This window comes from Brassica napus, chromosome C1, assembly GCF_020379485.1.
Source record: "Brassica napus cultivar Da-Ae chromosome C1, Da-Ae, whole genome shotgun sequence".
In the NCBI taxonomy this organism is placed as follows: Eukaryota; Viridiplantae; Streptophyta; class Magnoliopsida; order Brassicales; family Brassicaceae; genus Brassica; species Brassica napus.
The window spans coordinates 10841522-10861223 of NC_063444.1; the positions used below are offsets into that span (position 1 = coordinate 10841522).

At 34.4% G+C, this 19702-nt stretch overlaps 2 protein-coding genes and 1 non-coding gene across 3 annotated transcripts; 1 reads left to right on the top strand and 2 right to left on the bottom strand.

The window, feature by feature from the left end:
* Positions 1–3862: 3862 nt before the first annotated feature.
* On the bottom strand, positions 3863–4705 carry LOC106373044. The gene has a single exon (XM_013813275.2). The coding sequence runs from the start codon at positions 4703–4705 to the stop codon at positions 3863–3865; it is 843 nt and encodes a 280-aa protein (XP_013668729.2).
* A 3405-nt stretch (positions 4706–8110) lies between these two features.
* Positions 8111–8183, top strand: TRNAK-CUU. The gene has a single exon. It is a non-coding gene; the product is annotated as a tRNA-Lys (tRNA).
* A 29-nt stretch (positions 8184–8212) lies between these two features.
* Positions 8213–10141, bottom strand: LOC106375740 (protein DETOXIFICATION 56). Its single transcript, XM_013815729.3, has one exon. The coding sequence runs from the start codon at positions 9873–9875 to the stop codon at positions 8361–8363; it is 1515 nt and encodes a 504-aa protein (XP_013671183.2). The 5' UTR covers positions 9876–10141; the 3' UTR covers positions 8213–8360.
* Positions 10142–19702: the final 9561 nt, after the last annotated feature.

Consider the following 19702-nt stretch of genomic DNA (forward strand, 5'->3'; position numbering starts at 1 on the left):
ATGAACTATTTATATAGGGATACAATATGAGGGTTTAGCTTGGAGACCAAGTACAAGTAAATCTTGGTGAACAAGACTTTCTATAATTGACATCACAATAAATATAACACTTCCCCTTGATGTCTATTATGCCGTATGATACTGCCTCGTTAAAAACCTTACCTGGAAAACCCAGTGGAAAAAACCATGGTTAAGGGAAAAAGAGTGCAACGCGCAATTACTTCCCCTCATGTATACTAACGTCAAGATCCTTGAGACGACGTAATCCAATAAGATGAACCAACTTCTTGAAAGTAGAAGTGGGTAGCGCCTTGGTGAATAAGTCAGCTAAATTGTCACTTGAACGAACTTGAACGACACGAACATCGCCATTCTTCTGTAGATCATGGGTGAAAAAGAATTTCGGTAGAATGTGCTTTGTTCTGTCTCCTTTGATATAACCATCTTTGAGTTGAGCGATACATGCAGCATTATCCTCATACATGACTGTTGGGGATTCTTTCCCTGTAGATAGACCACAATCTTCTCGTATATGTTGAATGACAGATCTTAACCATACATACTCGCGACTAGCTTCATGAATGGCTAAAATCTCTGCGTGGTTGGAAGAAGTAGCAGCAATTGTTTGCTTCATCGAACGCCAAGATATAGCAGTTCCACCACAAGTAAACACATATCCTGTTTGTGATCTAGCATTGTGGGGATCAGACATATATCCAGCATCTGCAAAACCAATCAAATCTTCTGTGGATGGGTTAGGAAAGAATATTCCCATGTCTTTCGTACCTTGGAGGTATCGGAGTATATGTTTTATCCCATTCCAATGCCTACGAGTTGGGCATGAACTAAACCTTGCCAGTAGATTCACTGCAAATGATATATCCGGTCTTGTATGACTGGCAAGGTACATTAATGCCCCTATAGCACTTACGTATGGTACTTCAGGACCAAGAACTTCTTCATTCTTCTCTCTAGGGCGGAAGGGATCTTTATTCACATCGAGTGATCTTACCACCATTGGACTACTCAAAGGATGTGCTTGATCCATAGAAAATCGTTTAGCAACCTTTTCTGTGTAAGTTTCTTGATGCACTAAGATTCCATTCTTAAGGTGCTCAATTTGTAGTCCCAAACAAAATCTTGTTTTTCCAAGATCTTTCATCTCAAATTCTTTCTTCAAGTAATCCATTGTAATTGAAATCTCTTCAGGAGTTCCAATAATGTTTAAATCATCAACATACACTGCAATTATAACATATCCTTTCTCAAATCTTTTTATAAAGATACATGGACTGATAGGATCGTTTTTATAGCCTTCTTTCAACAAGTACTCACTTAGGCGATTATACCACATACGTCCTGATTGTTTCAGTCCATAAAGAGATCGATTTAACTTTATGCTATAACTTTTTCGAGAATTAGAATTTGCTGCTTCTGGCAGTTTAAATCCTTCAGGGACTTTCATGTAAATGTCAGTATCTAGTGGGCCATATAAGTAAGCTGTGACTACATCCATTAAACGTAAATCAATTCCTTCCTTTATCGCCAGACTGATAAGGAACCTGAATGTAGTAGCATCCACCACAGGAGAGTATGTCTCTTCATAATCAATTCCTGGTATTTGTGAAAATCCTTGAGCAACTAAACGTGCTTTGTATCTCACAATCTCACCATTTTCATTTCTTTTTCGCACAAAAACCCATTTATATCCCACTGGTTTTACACCTTTAGGTGTACGAACTACAGGTCCAAACACTGCTCTCTTTACAAGAGATTTTAATTCAGCATCTATTGATTCTTTCCATTTTGGCCAATCACTTCTTCGTGTACACTCTTCAATAGATTTTGGTTCATGATCCTCATCCATAAGATCAACTGCTACCTTGTATGCAAAAATATCATCGACGTCGATTTGCTTTCGGTTCCATTTCATTCCAGACATGACATAGTTAGTTGAGATCTCTTCATTATCAGGTACCTGAATTTCTTTTTGTGTCATGTTCTCTTCTGAAGATTTTTCATTTGTAGTAATTACCTCGGTTTCATTATTGCCAATTTCTGCTCCTTTTCTTTTTTGAGGATTTTTATCTTTAGAACCGATAGGTCTACCACGCTTCAGGCGTGTTTTAGACTCATTAGCAGGTTGATTTTGTCCTTCTTGGACATCCATTCTAACATTAGCATTTACAGCTGGGATATGTGACACAGTCACTCTTTTTGGGTCAGTAAATGAATCTGGCAACTGGTTTGCTAAGCTTTGTAAATGAATTATCTTTTGGACTTCTAGGTCACATTCTTTAGTTCGAGAATCAAGATAAGATAATGATAATTCATTCCAATTAATATCCTTTCCCAACTGTTTCTTCTCTTCCCCTAATGTTGGAAAAACAGACTCATTAAAATGACAGTCTGCGAATCGGGCCTTAAATAAATCCCCTGTGGATGGCTCTAAGTATTTAATTATTGATGGAGAATCATATCCAACATATATTCCTAACCTTCTTTGAGGTCCCATTTTAGATCGCTGTGGTGGAGCAATCGGAACATATACTGCACATCCAAATATCTTAAGATGGGAAATATTGGGCTCATGACCCATAATCAATTGTGATGGGGAGAATTGATGATTACTCGTTGGCCTTATGCGAATCAACGCTGCTACATGTAATATAGCATGCCCCCATGACGAGACTTGGAGTTTTGATTTCATAAGCAATGGTCTAGCAATCAACTGAAGACGTTTAATTAACGATTCAGCTAAAACATTTTGTGTGTGAACATGTGCTACAGGATGCTCAACACTTATCCCAATAGACATGCAATAATCATTAAAATCCTGGGACATGAATCACCAGCATTGTCTAGGCGAATTGCCTTAAGGGAAAAAACTGGAAAATGTGCTCGTAATTTGATCAATTGAGCAAGCAGTCTCGCAAACGCCAGGTTGCGAGTTGATAACAAAGAAACATGTGACCATCTTGTTGATGCGTCAATTAGAACCATAAAATATCTAAAGGTTCCACATGGTGGGTGAATCGGCCCACAAATGTCTCCTTGAATACGTTCCAGAAAGTTTATTGATTCATGAATTATCTTGGCTGGTGAAGGCCTTATAATCAATTTGCCTTGAGAACAACCAGCACATGAATAATCATTAGGAAGAATCTTCTGGTTCTTCAGTGGATGCCCACATGAATTTGTGATTATCTTTCGCATCATTGTTGAACCGGGATGACCTAACCGGTCATGCCAAACAGTAATATTTTCAGTAAACTTCTGGTTTACTATGGCATTTGCCTCAATTGCACTAATCTTAGTGTAATATAATCCAGTGGAGAATGTTGGTTGTCTTTCTACTACTTTCTTAGAGCCATGAATAATACTTGTAATGTGAAGAAATTCAATATTTCCTTCATTCCTAGTCTCAATATGATATCTATTTCTGCGAATATCTTTAAAACTTAGTAAGTTTCTTTGAGACTTAGGGGAATACAATGCATCAACAATTTCAAGTTGTGCTCCCATAGGAAGTATTATGTTTGCTCTTCCAGAGCCTTCAATTATCTTTGCACTACCTATTATAGTGCTCACACTTGCTTCTCTATTTATTAAATGAGAAAAGTATTTCTTATTTTTCAGAATTGTGTGACTAGTTGCACTGACTGCTAAGCATAAATTTCCACCATCCATTTCTCTTCAAATAAATAAATAAAATAAATTATAATCTCATATAAAATAATAAAATAGGTTAAATTCATTAATGCATAAGAAATAACATCTTAGTAAATAAAAACCAAAGCCAAATGATTAAAAGCCAATAAATAAACTAAAACAAAGCATCTCTTAAATAGTTATTGCTCAATCACTTTTTCTCTTCATCAACGAGAAAATCGGAAAGGTCAAGGTGAGTGGCATCACCAAAATCAAAATCATCCTCTCCACCTTCGTACACCATGTTTGTTTCCACATTTTTTCCCTTTTGTTTTACTGACTGTTGATACAAGGCAACATGATGTGTTGGTGTACGGCACGTACGAGCCCAATGGTCTTTACTTCCACATCGGTAGCATTCATTTTCTTGTTTGTCACCATCTTTCTTTTCCCACTTCTGGTGAGAGTTAGAGTTCTTAAAAGAAACTCCCCGGACTCGAATTTGACCATATCCACGTCCACGTGTATCTCTACGACCATGTCCACGACCACGGCCACGACCGCGACCACGAGTGTAGCCATTTCCGCGGCCAGTGTTGTTCAGTTCAGTCACATTCGCTTCAGGGAATGGAGCAGAACCTGTTGGACGTAGTCCATGATTTTTCATCAAAAGCTCATTGTTCTGCTCAGCCACAAGGAGACAAGTTATAAGTTGGGAATACTTCTGGAATCCCTTTTCACGATATTGTGTCTGCAAGACAACATTATTTGCATGAAAAGTAGAGAATGTCTTCTCTAACTTATCAGCTTCCGTGATTTTCTCCCCACATAACTCCAACTTGGAAGTAATTTTGAAAAATGCTGAGTTGTAATCACTTACAGACTTAAAGTCTTGTAATCTCAGATGTGCCCATTCATAACGAGCTTTAGGTAAAATCACAGTTTTCTGGTGATCATACCTTTCCTTTAAGTCGTTCAAAAGGACTTGTGGATCTTTCACCGTCAAATACTCATTTTTGAGATCTCCATGGAGGTGATGACGAAGGAATATCATAGCCTTTGCTTTATCTTGATTTCTGGCTTAATTTCCTTCTAGGATTGTACCTTCAAGTCCCTTTGCACTAAGGGAAAATTCGGCATCTAATGCCCAAGCCAAATAGTTGTTTCCAGTGATATCAAGAACTTCAAATTCAAGACTAGAAATTTTCGACATAACTCACTGAAATAATAAAATAGTAATCAAATTCTTATAAATAAAATAAGTAAAAATGAAATCATCCTTATTAAAAAAGTAAATAAGCTATATATGCATATATTTACGTACAAAATGTATAAGGCAATATCAATATTTTATAATCAATGCATAACGTTTCTCACAAGTAAAAATAAAAAAAATAAAATAAATAAATTAATAATCGTAGCTCCACAAAACTAAACGTGTTACCAAACTATCAACACGGCAAGGCAATAATGAGTTAACAATCTACATGTATTAGTGTGCTAAAATAAACTCGTGTCATGTTGATCAATTCGAGCGAAACATATCTATATGTTAAAGAAAAATATTATGGGATGCAGCCATAAAAACAATATTAATAAAAATATGGTATGCAGCCGTAAAGTCAAAACTATGAAATATTCATTTGTGAATGCTATCAATAATTATATGCAACCGTAATTTTCTAAGATCAATGCAGCTGTTAAAAATAAAAATAAAAACAATCGATTCACACATGTGGGCTATATCTAATATGTCTAATCAAATAAAAACATGTGAGGAAAGAAAATAGCTAGCATGTATAAGAATTAAAATCAATGTGTACAAGCGATGTGATTAACTACGCATTGGTAGTTCACATGTTTAATAATAAACCATGGATCTAGAGCCGTATTCAATTTAATAATAAACCATGGATCTAGAGCCGTATTCAATTAATAATAAACGAGTATTAAGCCATATAAAAGAAGCAATAGCGTATGGTTACTCGTGATTCGGTTCATAACGTCGATACGATCTCAACGAGATTCAATGATTTTCATTCCTTGAAAACAAGGTCGAATCAATATGGTCGACTAAAAACTTATAAACTCAATCAATCAAGTATGAACTATGAATCAATTCTTACCAACCATGAATTGATAATAAGCATGATTTGAAAGAGGATTGAACAGAACCTAAAAATATAACATAATAAAAATCTATACCTATTAGCTCAAGATCGTTAGAGCTTCGTGCAGATAACGTGTTTTGAATAAAGAAGAGAAGACAAGAGAAAAAAAGAATTGGTGTGTCATATTCCATGAATAATGAATTCTTTATATAGAGATACAATATGAGAATTTAGCTTGGAGACCAAGTACAAGTAAATTTTGGCTAACAAAACTTTTTATAATTGACATCAAAATAAATATAACAATTTTGTCACTTATCATGCTATTTTCACCTTTTTACGCTTCCGCCGTTCTACTAGTATTGTATTTGTATTTTTATTTTTAAATTCAAATATGTATCAAAAAGAAAGAGTCCAATTCAAAACCGACTTTTGACATTTGACAAAATGATGATATTATCTAGTGCATGTGCTAACTAAAACTCTATAAATTAATTAATAAACGTTGACAAAAGCTAGTAAAATCAAAGGTAATGCTAACTCGAATGACCCGAGTGCGTCTCTACCACCAATACATCGATCTGTATAACGATAAATGTGGTCGTACAGGTAAAATGATGACAAGTTTACCGGTAAATTAACTTTTCCCTCCGTTTTTTAATATAAATCATTTAAAAAAAATTTTATGTTCAAATTATATTACGTTTTTGGTTTTCTATGTAAAATTTATTAACATTTAATATTATATAACCAATGTTAATTTATTTTTTATTTTATTATTAGTTGATTTGTGGTTAAATAAATAATTAATGATATTTTTGTTTAGAAAATATAAAAAATGAATGATTTCTTAATCTATGTGCACGAGTTATATTAAAAAACGGAGAGAATACTAAATACTCGAGAAACAACCTCCTCAATGAATGTTAAGCTTTAAACCCCTACATTGAATTTAATCGCACCATGCTCTATATGTGTTTCCAGTTCACATGGCACTCACAAGATGCTGTTTTTAGGTTATTTGTCTACCAAAACACCAAGAATCATACGGTTGTACTCCAATAATTTTGTTGTATTGGTAAATGTATTTATTTCGTTTGGTAAAATTTCGTTCTTTCCAATCAACAAAAACATTATTTGAAATAGTTGAGGAAATAGTTCTCGTGATAAACTGATAAATGATAATCAATGAAGTCAAAACCACTTACCTATTTGTTCGGTGCTATCTTTAAGATAATAACTTAATATATTTCATTTTATTTGAATTAACTGTATTAAACACGTATACATGAAAACATTTTTCACTATAATGTTTTGTCCATTTCCAAATGTCCACATATTTATCTCACTGAATTAATTAACTGGTTGAGAGTGTTAAATTTAATGTAACGATAAAAAATAAGTTATGTATGCAATTCAAATATCTATTTGGAAATATAATTTACTTCAACATTATTATTTACTTCAACATTATTATTTGGAAATATAATTTCCTTAAAAGTTATCTAAAATATTTCTATAAATGTCAACTTTATTTAACCTGAAGTCTACTTTTATCGTAATTAACAAAATGGATAATAGTTTTAGTTCTCCAATTTTCCTGAGTTCATTATGTTACTCAATTGTCATATATTTTCTTGAGAATTCTTTAGACAATAATTTTGATATTTAAATGAACCATACTCGACTCTTTTCTAATTACTCTTTATTTTAATTCTTGAAATCAATAAATCTAGGTTTAGCTAGGATATTAGTACTTTAGAGTTGAATATAAATCTCAAATTTTAGGAATATGTAATTTCTTTAAAATCTTGAATTCTTGAGTTTTACTCTTTCCAAAATTGATAGAAAAACTTGTTTCGGGGGACAAAATAGAAGAGATAAGAAGTCATATAATCACTTTTAAACGTGTTAAAGGAGGTCTGGTTAGGTTTCTCACTTGGGCTGTAACCAGGGAATATTAAATGGGCCTCCAAAAATGATAGAAAATTGACGCTTATTGAATGAGAAAGTCACCTGATATGAAACGATAACGTTTTGTTGTTCTTCATCCTGCTCCTTGGTCTATTCATTTTTTTTCTCTTTTATCCACACGAAACACACAAAAAAGGCAGATTATTCTACTGTGTGGTTTCAGCCAAATGGTATCATGCTTGACAGAGTTGTGTGAAGATTCCTAAAAGGCACTTTGATTCTTTATATGTCGATCAAAAAATTGAAACCAGGTTTAGTTTCACTTAATCCTACTTGTATGTATAGCTTAGAATATGATTCCTCTGGGAAAGCAATCTTGACCTGTGAAGGTGATTTAGATTAGTTGATTGAAAATATTTATGCATAGCCACCAAGCCCGTCTAGCTCAGTTGGTCGAACGCAAGGCTCTTAACCTTCTGGTCGTGGGTTTGAGTCCCACGGTGGGCGTTTCTTTTTTATCTTTACTCGACATAACCTTTTGTTTCTCAAATGAAATCCTTAAATTCAAAGTTTACATACAATTGCTCAAACTAGATCTCTACCAAGAAGATACATGTAATAGTATCTCCTTGAACTTATTATAACATATTTAAGACATCATGCATGCTACTTCTCTCACATTTGTTATGAGATCCTATCTTGTCTTGAATCTTGTGGAGTCTCTTCTTCCTCTGTGTTACACGTTAGAATCTTTGCTTTACCCGCCTCTTTCTCCCAATCAATCCTTGCAATAAAGATGAGCAATATCAATAAACAGACGAAGGCTCCAACCAAAAAACCTAACAAGAACCCTTCAACCCCTAGTTTAGCTTTAAACGCCAAACTCGTCCCCAGGGGCAAAGCCAATAGGTAGAACCCACCAAGATTCGCATACATTCCAAGCGACGGCTTTGCTGTTGCACGAACAATATCTCCACAAACGAATAACGGGAAGCATATAACTTCAAAGACCGCCATTATCAACATCAAATTCTTCACACTGTTTATGATCATTACGTCATGGTGAGCGTACAAAGACCCCCAAACACCTCTACATGCTATCATCACTAAACCTCCAATGCATCCCGAGACAACAGCCACAGCTAGCGTAGTGTAAGCTGCTCTATAAGCTCCTTTGGGATTATTTGCGCCGAGCTCATTAGACACTCGTGTAGCCACGCACGTGCCGAAAGAGAGCGTCACAGCGTAAAGCAAGTAATCGAAGTTGAAAACTATGATCAAAGCCGATACAGATTCCACCGGGTTTGGTAACCTCCCGGCTAATAGGACCAAGATCTCGTAGCACCACCACTCGAGGCACACGGTGAGACAACACGGTCCACTAAGCTTGAGTAGCTTAAGCCAGTCTTGAGCATCTTGGTCCAACCATCCACCTTCTTTCCATTTGTTCTCTTTTAATCCCTCAGAGACTAGCACATAACCGGTTAAAAGAATCACGACTATAAGATCGGTTATCCAAACCGCCATTGCAACTCCTTCTATTCCCTTTGCTCTAGAGAGGAATATGTTGATGGGGATGTGTAGAGAAGTGGCTGCAGCTGTGGTGTACATGATGGGGAGTGTAACGCCTTGTGAGCTTAGATAAGCCTTAAGGGGACAGAGCAAAGAGAGTACTGGCAAATCAGGAAGGAGGTAAATGAGATATCTCTTGGCTATGAAGGAGATTTCTTCTTTCAGACCAAAGGCAATAAGGATCTTGTGAACATTGAACCATAATAGAGATATGGGGATAGAGATCAAGAGAAGCAAGAGCACTGCCATCAAAAGGGTTTTATGGAGAAGCTTGAAATTCTTGGCTCCAAAAGCTTGGCCACAAATAGGTTCCATTGTTGCTGAAATTCCATATAAAACAGCAAAGCCAGTAACGTTTGCAAAGGAAAAACCTAATGAACCTCCGGCTAGGTTAACCTTACCTTGATGTCCAAGAAAGACAGATGTAGTGGTTATCTTACCGAACCACAACAAGTTCATAACCACCAACGGTAAACCAATTCTCATTTGAAGCTTGAGCTCATGAACAATGCTCTGCGTCAAGGTTTTTGATCTACACCCTTCAGGTACTTTCGGTTCAGAAGTCTTTGAAGAACATCCTTCACAGACTTCTGGATCAAATGACTCTAACTTTGATGTTTTTGACATTTTTTTGGATATACCAAAAGGACAATTTGGAGAGAGGGAAGCTAATAACTGAACTAAAAGAGGTAAAGAACTTAAAGAAGTGTCAGCTAATTTTTTGGCCTGGTTTTTAGAGTTGCATAGAGAACTGGTAGGTGAGAAATAGTTATATGGTTGCGTGGAGGATTAAGCATGCTTTGCGTGAGAGGCAGCAACTCAATGAAGAGATTTTCTGGAGGATAAGTTTTGTAACGGGGGCAGAAGCAGACGTGGAACAACTTGGTTGGTTTCCTATACTTCTCAGTGCATTGAATGATGAATCCATATTAGAGTCCCATTTGCACTTTTTGTTTGTTTTCCTCTACTTTTAGTTTTTTTTTTTTTTAAATATGCATTTATAAGATTTTACATATTTATACTCCTTCTATTTCATATTAAGCACCATTTAAGTTTTTAAAATATATTTTATTATAAGTCTTCGTTTTACATTTTCAAAGCAAATATTAAATATATTTTCAGTTTTTACGATTACTTTAAGCTCATTAATTAACAAAATCAAGAAAATTAATGTATTAAATATGAAAAAAAACAGAAGAATAATTATTTTTAATATGTGTGCAAAAATCTTAAACGACACTTACTACGAAACAAATGGAATACTAATCTTCTTTAAGATTTTCTAAACCTAATCCTGAAATTCTATGGTAATCAACATATAGATATATTGCATGAGTTGATCTTTGATTAATATTGATAGAAATTGACAAAAGATCAGATCGATCTCACTAATACTACTCCATCCGTTTCACAAAGAGTGTCACTTAAACACTTTTTACATATGAAAAAAAGATTGAAATATATTTATGTTTTCATTAATTAAATCTGTTTAACAATAATAGTTTAGATAAATATATTTATTAAATCAATGATGTTAAAAATTAATATTCAGCTGAAAGTAAGTATATAATGTATTAAAATTCTAAAATGACATTTTTATGTAACAAGAAAAAATGGTAAAGTGACGCTCTTTGAAAAATAAAGTGAGTATAATTTCTATATAACCTATAAGTTTAATAAAATAAATGAGCACAAAAATAAAAAAAAAAGACAAAGGAATAAATTAATTTATTGAGAAGACAATAGACAAAATATTGGAAAGAGGATATGTGCCCTTGGCTTTCTATTTTCCTTTTCGTAAAAGCAACAGATAATTGCACAATGCATAGTTGTCCAATGAAAACATCAATAATTTAACTAATATACAAAAAAAATTATGGATAGTATTCAACTTTTATTTTGGTGCTTTTCAAAAAGAGGTTCGATTGGTAAGATATTTGGTGAGGTGATAAGAATTTTCGTTGTTTATACTTTAAGCTAGAGTACAACAGACTGAATTTGGTTTGTTCAAAAACCTAAACTAACTATCCTAATTAACTCTCAGTAGTTTGTCAAGATTCATATATTTGATCATGCCATTTTAATTATTTAGGATCATTTTAGAAATTTATATGTAATTTTGAGTATCTTTCTTTTCTAAAAAAAAATAAAATAAATTTGAGTATCTTTCTAACATATATTTCCAAAATTTAAATGAGATTTTTACTTCTAGAGACACTTTCTCACATATCAATTACACTACAAGACACTTACCACTTTAGACACACTTTTCCTTGTAAAAATGACTCTTATGACCCTAGACTAAAGAAAAAAGAAAATTTTGCTTTCTTCCCATCACACAAATCTCTCTCCTCTTTTTATTTCATTTTATTGTTTTTCTTATTACACCTTATGTTTTCATTTACTTTTATCTCAAATTCTAAAATATATTAAATAAAAATAATTATCATAATAAATTATATATAAAATTCTCTATCTTTTAAGATCCATTTTCATATATATATTAAAGTGTAAACAAAATTAAATGTGGACGTGGACACCAAAACGTGGATCATAGAATTATAGATTAGATGTGGACATCAACAAATTAGAGTTGTCTTATCCATTGGAGCTCGGTCACAGCTGTCTTATCGGAGATCAAGAGCTAGTTGTGTTGGACTGGATGTGGTCACCGGGGAAGTCTCCAGCAGATCGGTGTACATAAGATCGAAAGATAAAACCGTTAGAGAGTTGGAACCATAACTCGATTGTGGTGGTGACGACGGCTGTCCTCTGAAACTCGTGCTCACCACTCCAATCTGGCACAGTTTTTCTTCTTCACTGTGCCGAGCTTGGGATTTCAAACTTTGTCGTTCTCTGTTCAAACTCATCAAGAAGATATGATCTCACATCTCTTATACATAAATTATTATATTATAAGTTAAAGAACCTTGGTGATTAGCAGATGAAAAATCATCCACAAAATTTTGTTCACATTATAGAAAAATAGTGTCCACATGAATTCGTATCTATATTTATATCATCCACATTTCTGAGTCCACATTTCTATTGGCCCGCATTTCTTTGTTCACATTTTCACTAATCCACATTTTTAATTTTTGCGTACATATCAATTTTTTTTAGGATTTCAAATTTGTAATAGTAGAAGTAAACCGTCATACATATTCTTTGCATTTCTTTGATTCATATATTCACAAGTTACTTGTCATCCACAATTCGTCACAACTTGTCATCCATAATTTGTCGTCCACAACTCGCCATTTTCCATAAGGACAAATTTGTCAAAAGTACACATAGGTCCCACCAGAAAGTGCCTCACAAGTGGAAAGTGACTCTCAATGTAAAGGAAAGACAAAAAGTGTCTTTATGTGTAATCAACTCAATTTAAATTGTTCAAATGAATAGGTCATATATAGCCCCAGGCAGCGACCATACATGTAAGTTTAAACTTACTAGTGCTGTTTCTCTTTTTAAAAGCAAATCATCACTTTTATAGTTTCTTCGACTGGAGTTATCATACACAGTGGTGGAGCCAGTGTGCACTAAGGGGGTCAATTGACCCATGTCCATTTTTGCAAAAAAAAAAAAGATTTACTTGTATTTCTAGAAATATCTGATGAATTGACCTCTGCAAGAATATATTTGTTATCAAATTGACCCTCCTAAATAAAATTCTGCCTCTGATCATATATATATATCTTTTTATCAAGGCTAAATAGGATTACTAATAAGACGATTGTTACATAAAGAGCACAAAGTACGTGAAAATGGAATTTGGTACTATGATCTTAAGAGTTGATCAACATATTACTCTTGGAAACAAATATGACCGGTTCTAGAAAAAATCTGATGAAACATTTTTATAGAATTTTTAATTTTTTAAAAAAATATGGATATAGATCCCTAAATTTGTAAAACGCCCTCGAAAACATTTTATTATTAAAGTTCTTATTAAGTCGCTTAGAGCATTAGCCGTGGAGGTTTCTCACACAGCTTCTTCCCACAAAAATAACAAAGAAAAATCAAAAAGGAAAAGAGAGATGATAGAATTAACAGAGACGTCTCGTTAGGAAGAAGCGTTTGAGTATTGGGAAGAAACTGTTATTCTGGATGTCATATAGAGATTAGTCCATCTCCTTTTACTTTTAAAATTTATTTCTGTTATTCCATAATATTAATATAATATTGATGAAGTACTTTTAGTAGAGAATCTACCACTAATGATGTTCTTGCGGCCTCGAGCTCTTTCTGGAAAAAAAAAAATGTCGCTTACGGCCTCGAAAATCTCAGGATGGGACCCTTCGTGCACGAGTGAAACTTCAATTGAAACATTTCCTCAAAAGGATAATTATGAAAGTTGAAAAGGACAATTAAGAAATAATGATTGTTTCTGATACGTTTATAGTATTATTCGTGGATGCAGATGACAAATCAATAAACTGGTCTAAAATCTATTGGACTACAAGTGCCCATTCTTTTGTCCGGCCCACACAATTTTCTTGAGTATTTCGACGGATCAAGAAAATGTGATGCCATTGGAAAAAATGAAAGGAAATTATGTTATGCTTTTTTTTTTTTTTTTTTGGACAAGGAATTATGTTATGGTTATCCATTTCGTTTTTCGGAAATATGTTTTTGAAAATATGAGTAAAGAATGAGTAATGATTAAAGAATGTATCTTCAGATAAGGACTATATCTGGGAAAACAAAACTTGATTAGAAAAAAAAAAATTACACCATAAGCCAGTTTTAAGTTTATTATTACACAAATGGACAATTTATGCTACCAAGACAGTTTCCACTAACAGTTTCTCTTTATTTTAAACGGACTAGTCAGTTTATAACTAAAATGGATCTCATATATCTTCTTCTTCATTTATTTCTCTTGAGTTCTTTATTTTTCTTTTTGTAAAAAGAATGTTGTTTTTCCAAAATATTTTTTTCAGAAAATATATTTATAATCAATATCTTTATTATCCAAACTATCTTTTGAGATATGTCAAACTATATCTCTGATGGTGGTATAATCATGATATATACAAGCTTTCTCGTTCAATGGATACACATCTGCCTCGAACTCTAAAACGTGATTCAAAGTTGTGGCACTGGTTCTGAAGCTCCGGAATTGTCATCGGTTTGCCCCTTTTTTTCACAGTCACCACCTGTGAGAAGCTCGAAAGCAACAATGGCCAACTTTGGCATTTTTAAAAATCTGGTCCCTCATCTTTTGTATAATTTGTTTTTGACCCAATATTTTTATTTGTGAAGAAGTCTCTTATATTTTTCTCCCAAACTTCCAAGCTTTTGTTTTTTCATGGTTAAGAGTATCAACATTACAAACATAGAAAAAACAGAGTAACATTTGGGGGTTGGCTGAGCAGATGTGTATACACTAAAACAAATACGTACACAACAACGATTGTACACATGTCACACATATAACAAAGTTATTGTAAAAAAAAATATCAACACCTATACTATTAATAAAATAAGTATTATTCACGAACATGAAAACCAATCCGTTCACGTAAACCACACATCCATGATCCACGTCCTTATCTACAAAGTTTTTTTTTCTTTTTTCACTTGTCTCACATGTACACTAAAATTATGTACACACGCAATATCTTTGTGTACACAAACATGTTGTACAGAAAATAAAACATAAATGCAATACAACTATTATTTTTCAAAGTTTTAGCTATAAATTTGCATTTATGTTTTATTTTGTGCACATCATGTTTGTGTACATCAAAAATATTGCGTGTGTACATAATTTTAGTGTACATGTGTACAATCGTTCCTTTAGTAATATACAATGTACACATGTTAAAATGTACTCATGTACACATATTATTTTTGTGCCTGTATAATCATGTTGTGAAATTATATGGTGTTAATCTATTATTGTACAAGTAATTTGTGTACATATGAATCATTGTACATGTGGATACTGGATAATAAAAAAATTGTGTACGTTGTATAGTGTACACCTCAAATGACTTTAAAATAAACATTTTCATATGCATTTGCATACTAATCTTCAAAAAGTTGGGATTATATTGCACATTTAGAAGTGTGGAGCCAAATTGAAAAGCAACAGCGCAAATCTAACTTTTAGGGCTAAATTGTAAATAGTTGAAACCTAAAGGACCAGTCTTGCAAATACAAGAACCTTGGTTTAAGAATAGGTCCCATCGAGGTTTGATAGACCCCCGGTTTGGTTCGCCGACGGTTGGCAAGGAGGCGAGGGCACGGAGGAAAGTACAACGGAGCTTGACGAGCCACCGAATTGAAGACGTTGAGGAAGATGAGACGCAAAGGCGCGAGAGTGACCACCTGGTGACGATGGATTGTAGACTCACCGCAAAGTAGGAGATCGGAAACAGAGTCAGAGACTGAGCCGGCGGCGGTGCTTGTCGTAGGATGAAGGTCAAGGTGGAGAAGAAGAAGATCGAAGTGGAGAAGAAGAAAGTTGTGCTCCAAAATAAGATTATTATCAAGTTTAATCCTCTTTGAGGTCCACCAATAATAAGAAACTCTTTGTGTTCCAAAGAAAAAAAAGAAAATAATTAACATGGTAGGACCATTTAGTTAGATAAATGACTTTAGTTATAATGGTTTGGTTTCTAGTTACAAAAAACTACCCCACTAGCGGAAACTGCCTTATCGTATAAATTAAACTTGGAAATTGCCCTAGAGTGTAAATGACTCTTAGAAAAATACATGTCTTCATATAAAATTGTTGTTTGGCAGAACTAAGACAAATGTTGTCTGGATACAATCTGATGAGCCAATAGAGGAGAGGAGAAGAGAGGAGAGGAGAGGAGAGGAGAGAGAGAGAGAGAGAGAGGGAGAGAGAGAGAGAGAGAGAGAGAGACTTTTAAAAATATTTAATTGAATTTGACCCTTGACGAGCTCCTGAAAAGTTGGACGCTTAACTTATATTTATTGCACATACCAATATTTAGGGCCCGACTAGTTTAAACGCAGCCGTTGCGGTTGCAGTTGCGGATGCGTGTGGTTGCGGTTTCAAGCGTTATTAAGCGTTTTGTATGACTAGTACAACGCTTGAAAATTGTTGCGTTTGCGGGATATTTATGACTGGTTGATTATAAGATATTTCAGCGGTTTAATAATAAATTATTCATATTAACATATTATAACATTAAAAATATATAAAAAACATACTATTGTAATAAAATATAATACTTATCAGTATAATATGATTAATAAAAATATTATGTTTATTTATAAAAATTTAAATTAGTTGAAAGTTATAATTTTAATAAAATTTGTTTCGAAGATTTATATTAAAAAAATTTCAAAAAATTTTATTTCGTTTTATATATGTGTATATCTTTATATATGTGTGTATATAAATGTTTAAAAATTCTAATAAATATTTAGTTTAAAGTTTTTATAAAGTAAATTATGATATTGTTTGTGAATTTTAATTAATATATAAAATAGGTATATATTTTTATTTATAATATTTTAATTTTAAAATTTTAATTTTAAAATATTTTGAAAATAATTTTATATTTATTTTTTCACATGCAACCGCCCGCAACCGCAAACGCTAGCTGGAACCAGCTTTTGATTTTAATAGGTTCGGAGCGGTTTAGAGCGATTTATAGCGGTTTGTATGATTGTTTCGAAACGCTGTCTACCGCTACCAACCGTCAAAGCTGCGTTTGCGGATCGTAGCAGAAAAACCAGTCATGCTCTTAGTAGTTTTTAGTTTAAGCTTTTAATTATTGCACATACCAATATTTAGTAGTTTTTAGTTTATTGCGTCTAGTAAATGCTTTGCTGTCAAAAAAAAAAAAAGAGTTTAAGTTTTTAAGGTCGCTGTTGTTTATAATGCAAGATTCCATTCAGACAAATTCAACATTTAGTTAAAAATCAATATTTCTTTCAAAATCATACATCTGAATTATAGGTTATGTTATGTTAGATTAAAAACTGATGTAAAAGTATAAAGTAAGTATGTACAACAATAACTCTTTCTTCGAGCGATGATATAGGCGACTAGAGTTTGCTTTCACCACAGTCGTTAGACAAGAATTTTTTCATTTTTTTCTCTTTTTTCTTTATGCCTTAACTCTTGCGATGTTTGTTTGGGTTTGAATCCGATGTAATCTTTCTTTCGTCCAAATCTAGATTCGCCACCTCTTAATATTCTTCCAGATATGCTCGTCATAGTCTCATCTCTCGATTCTCCAGCTCCTCCTGATCCACCAGAACCTCCATACCCACCATACGTGTCCCCTTCTCTATGTTCCCTCCCTCTTTGTTTCTGCCACATCTCCTTCTAAGTCTCAGCTCGACAACTTAGCTTTGGTTCAGCTGTCGTGTCATTTGGTGTGTTCCTTTACTTCTTGGTGCAGCCTTCAAACCTGTCTCATTTTCCAGTTGGAGCTATGGTTTTCTTCCGTATGAACCTCCTCCTCTCACTTCGTCAAGCTTTCAGCAAGTACCGTTTCTGTTTCTTTTTGGAACGAGTCATATTTAGGTTCACCTTACCTTGCCTTAGGTATTAATTTTGTCGTCATGGACCCTTTACCTCTTCATGAGGATATTGCATTCATGTGAGTATCCCGTTACCTCAGTGTGAGGGCGTTACAAACTCTTCGATTTTCAGTAAGAATCTCATGTTACCTTGATATGAAGATGTTACACAGTGTTATCCATCTCTATTACCTCAGTATGAGGTTTTTATTAGGACATGTGTCTTATTGGTTCTGGTTATTATCGTTTCACGCTTGTTTATTTGGTGGAAGAGCTTCTTTTCACAACTCGGAAATTTGACAAGGTGGAGCTTTGTCGCCTCTAATTTTATGGCTGTGACTTTTCCAGTCGGCCATGTTAGAAAAGTTCTAACTTGTTTGATATAGTTTCTCCGTTTCATAATATATGATGTTTTGGTTTAGTGCACAAAGATTAAGAAATTCACATTTTTCTAAAAAATAATTTTAAAGATATATTTTCAAAATCATTCAACCTAAAAGGCACTTCGATTATTTATATGTCAATCAAAAAATTAAAACCAGGTTTAGTTTCACTTAATCCTACTTGTATGTATAGCTTAGAATAAGATTCCTCCGGGAAAGCAATCTTGACCTGTGAAGGTTCTTTGATTAGTTCACAGAACAATATTTATGCTTAACCATCAAGCCCGTCTAGCTCAGTTGGTCGTGGGTTTGAGCCACACGGTGGGCGTTTTTTTTTATCTTTGGTCGACATAACCTTTTGTTTCTCAAATGAAATCCTTACATTCAAACTTTACACACAATTTGTAACGCCCCGACCCGCCCACGTCTAATAGGTCACCCGCCCGCTCTCTCGGCCCGTAGGCCCCATCACGTCTGACGGTCGGTCCGTTAATTTTCCAAGATTCGAAATCATTGTTAATTGACCCTGGCACCCTGCAGTCACCACCCGACTTTTCTCCGTGCTTTGGCCTCACTCGCACGGTATCGCGAATCACTACCCGATAGGTCACCCATCATTTCACTACTCCAGCCCAAGCACGCTTAACTCTGGAGTTCTAAACGGATGTGTGACGGAAAAGGTAAGTCAACTTTGGTGACAAAGGTAGCCAAATCAATTCTCTTAAGCATTTTTATATATCACAACTCGAGATGTTACAATTCACCCCCTCTCAAAGAACGCAACGTCCTCGTTGCACCCCACGATAGGTCTCAAGACGTCTCTCAGGTCAGAACCGAGATGGCTAACCAGCTTTGATACCACTTGTAACCCCTCGACCCGCCCACGACTAATGGGCCACCCACGTCCGCTCTCTCGGCCCGTGGGCCACATCCCATCTGACAGTCGGTCCATTAATTTTCCAAGGCTTGGAATCATTGTTTACTGACCCTGCAATCACCACCCGACCTTTCTCCGTGCTTTGGTCTCACTCGCCCGGTATCGCGAATCACTTTCCGATAGGTCACTCATCCTTTCACTACTCTAGTCCAAGCACGCTTAACTCTGGAGTTCTAAACGGATGTGTGACGGAAAAGGTAATCAACTTTGGTGACATAGGTAGGCAAATCAATTCTCTTAAGCCTTTTTCATATATCACAACTCAGGATGTTACACAATTTCTCGAAACTAGGTCTCTACCAAGAAGATACATGTAATAGTGTCTCCTTGAACTTATTATAATATATTTAAGACATCATGCTACTTCTCTCACATTTGTTATGAGATCCTATCTTGTCTTGAATCTTGTGGAGTCTCTTCTTCTTCTGTGTGAGACGTTAGAACCTTTGCTTTACCCGCCTCGTTCTCCCAATCAATCCTTGCAATAAAGATGAGCAATATCAACAAACAGACGAATGTTGTAATAACCCTCACGAGCAGATAGAATTTTGGTCGAGAAAAATTTCACTCGACCAATTTAGAGTTGATTCGACCACAATTAAAAATAAAAATCGACCCGG

Bases quoted from the DNA above. Each gene is read 5' to 3' on its own strand.
- LOC106373044 (XM_013813275.2), bottom strand. From the start codon at position 4,705: ATGATATTCCTTCGTCATCACCTCCATGGAGATCTCAAAAATGAGTAT.
- LOC106375740 (XM_013815729.3), bottom strand. From the start codon at position 9,875: ATGTCAAAAACATCAAAGTTAGAGTCATTTGATCCAGAAGTCTGTGAA.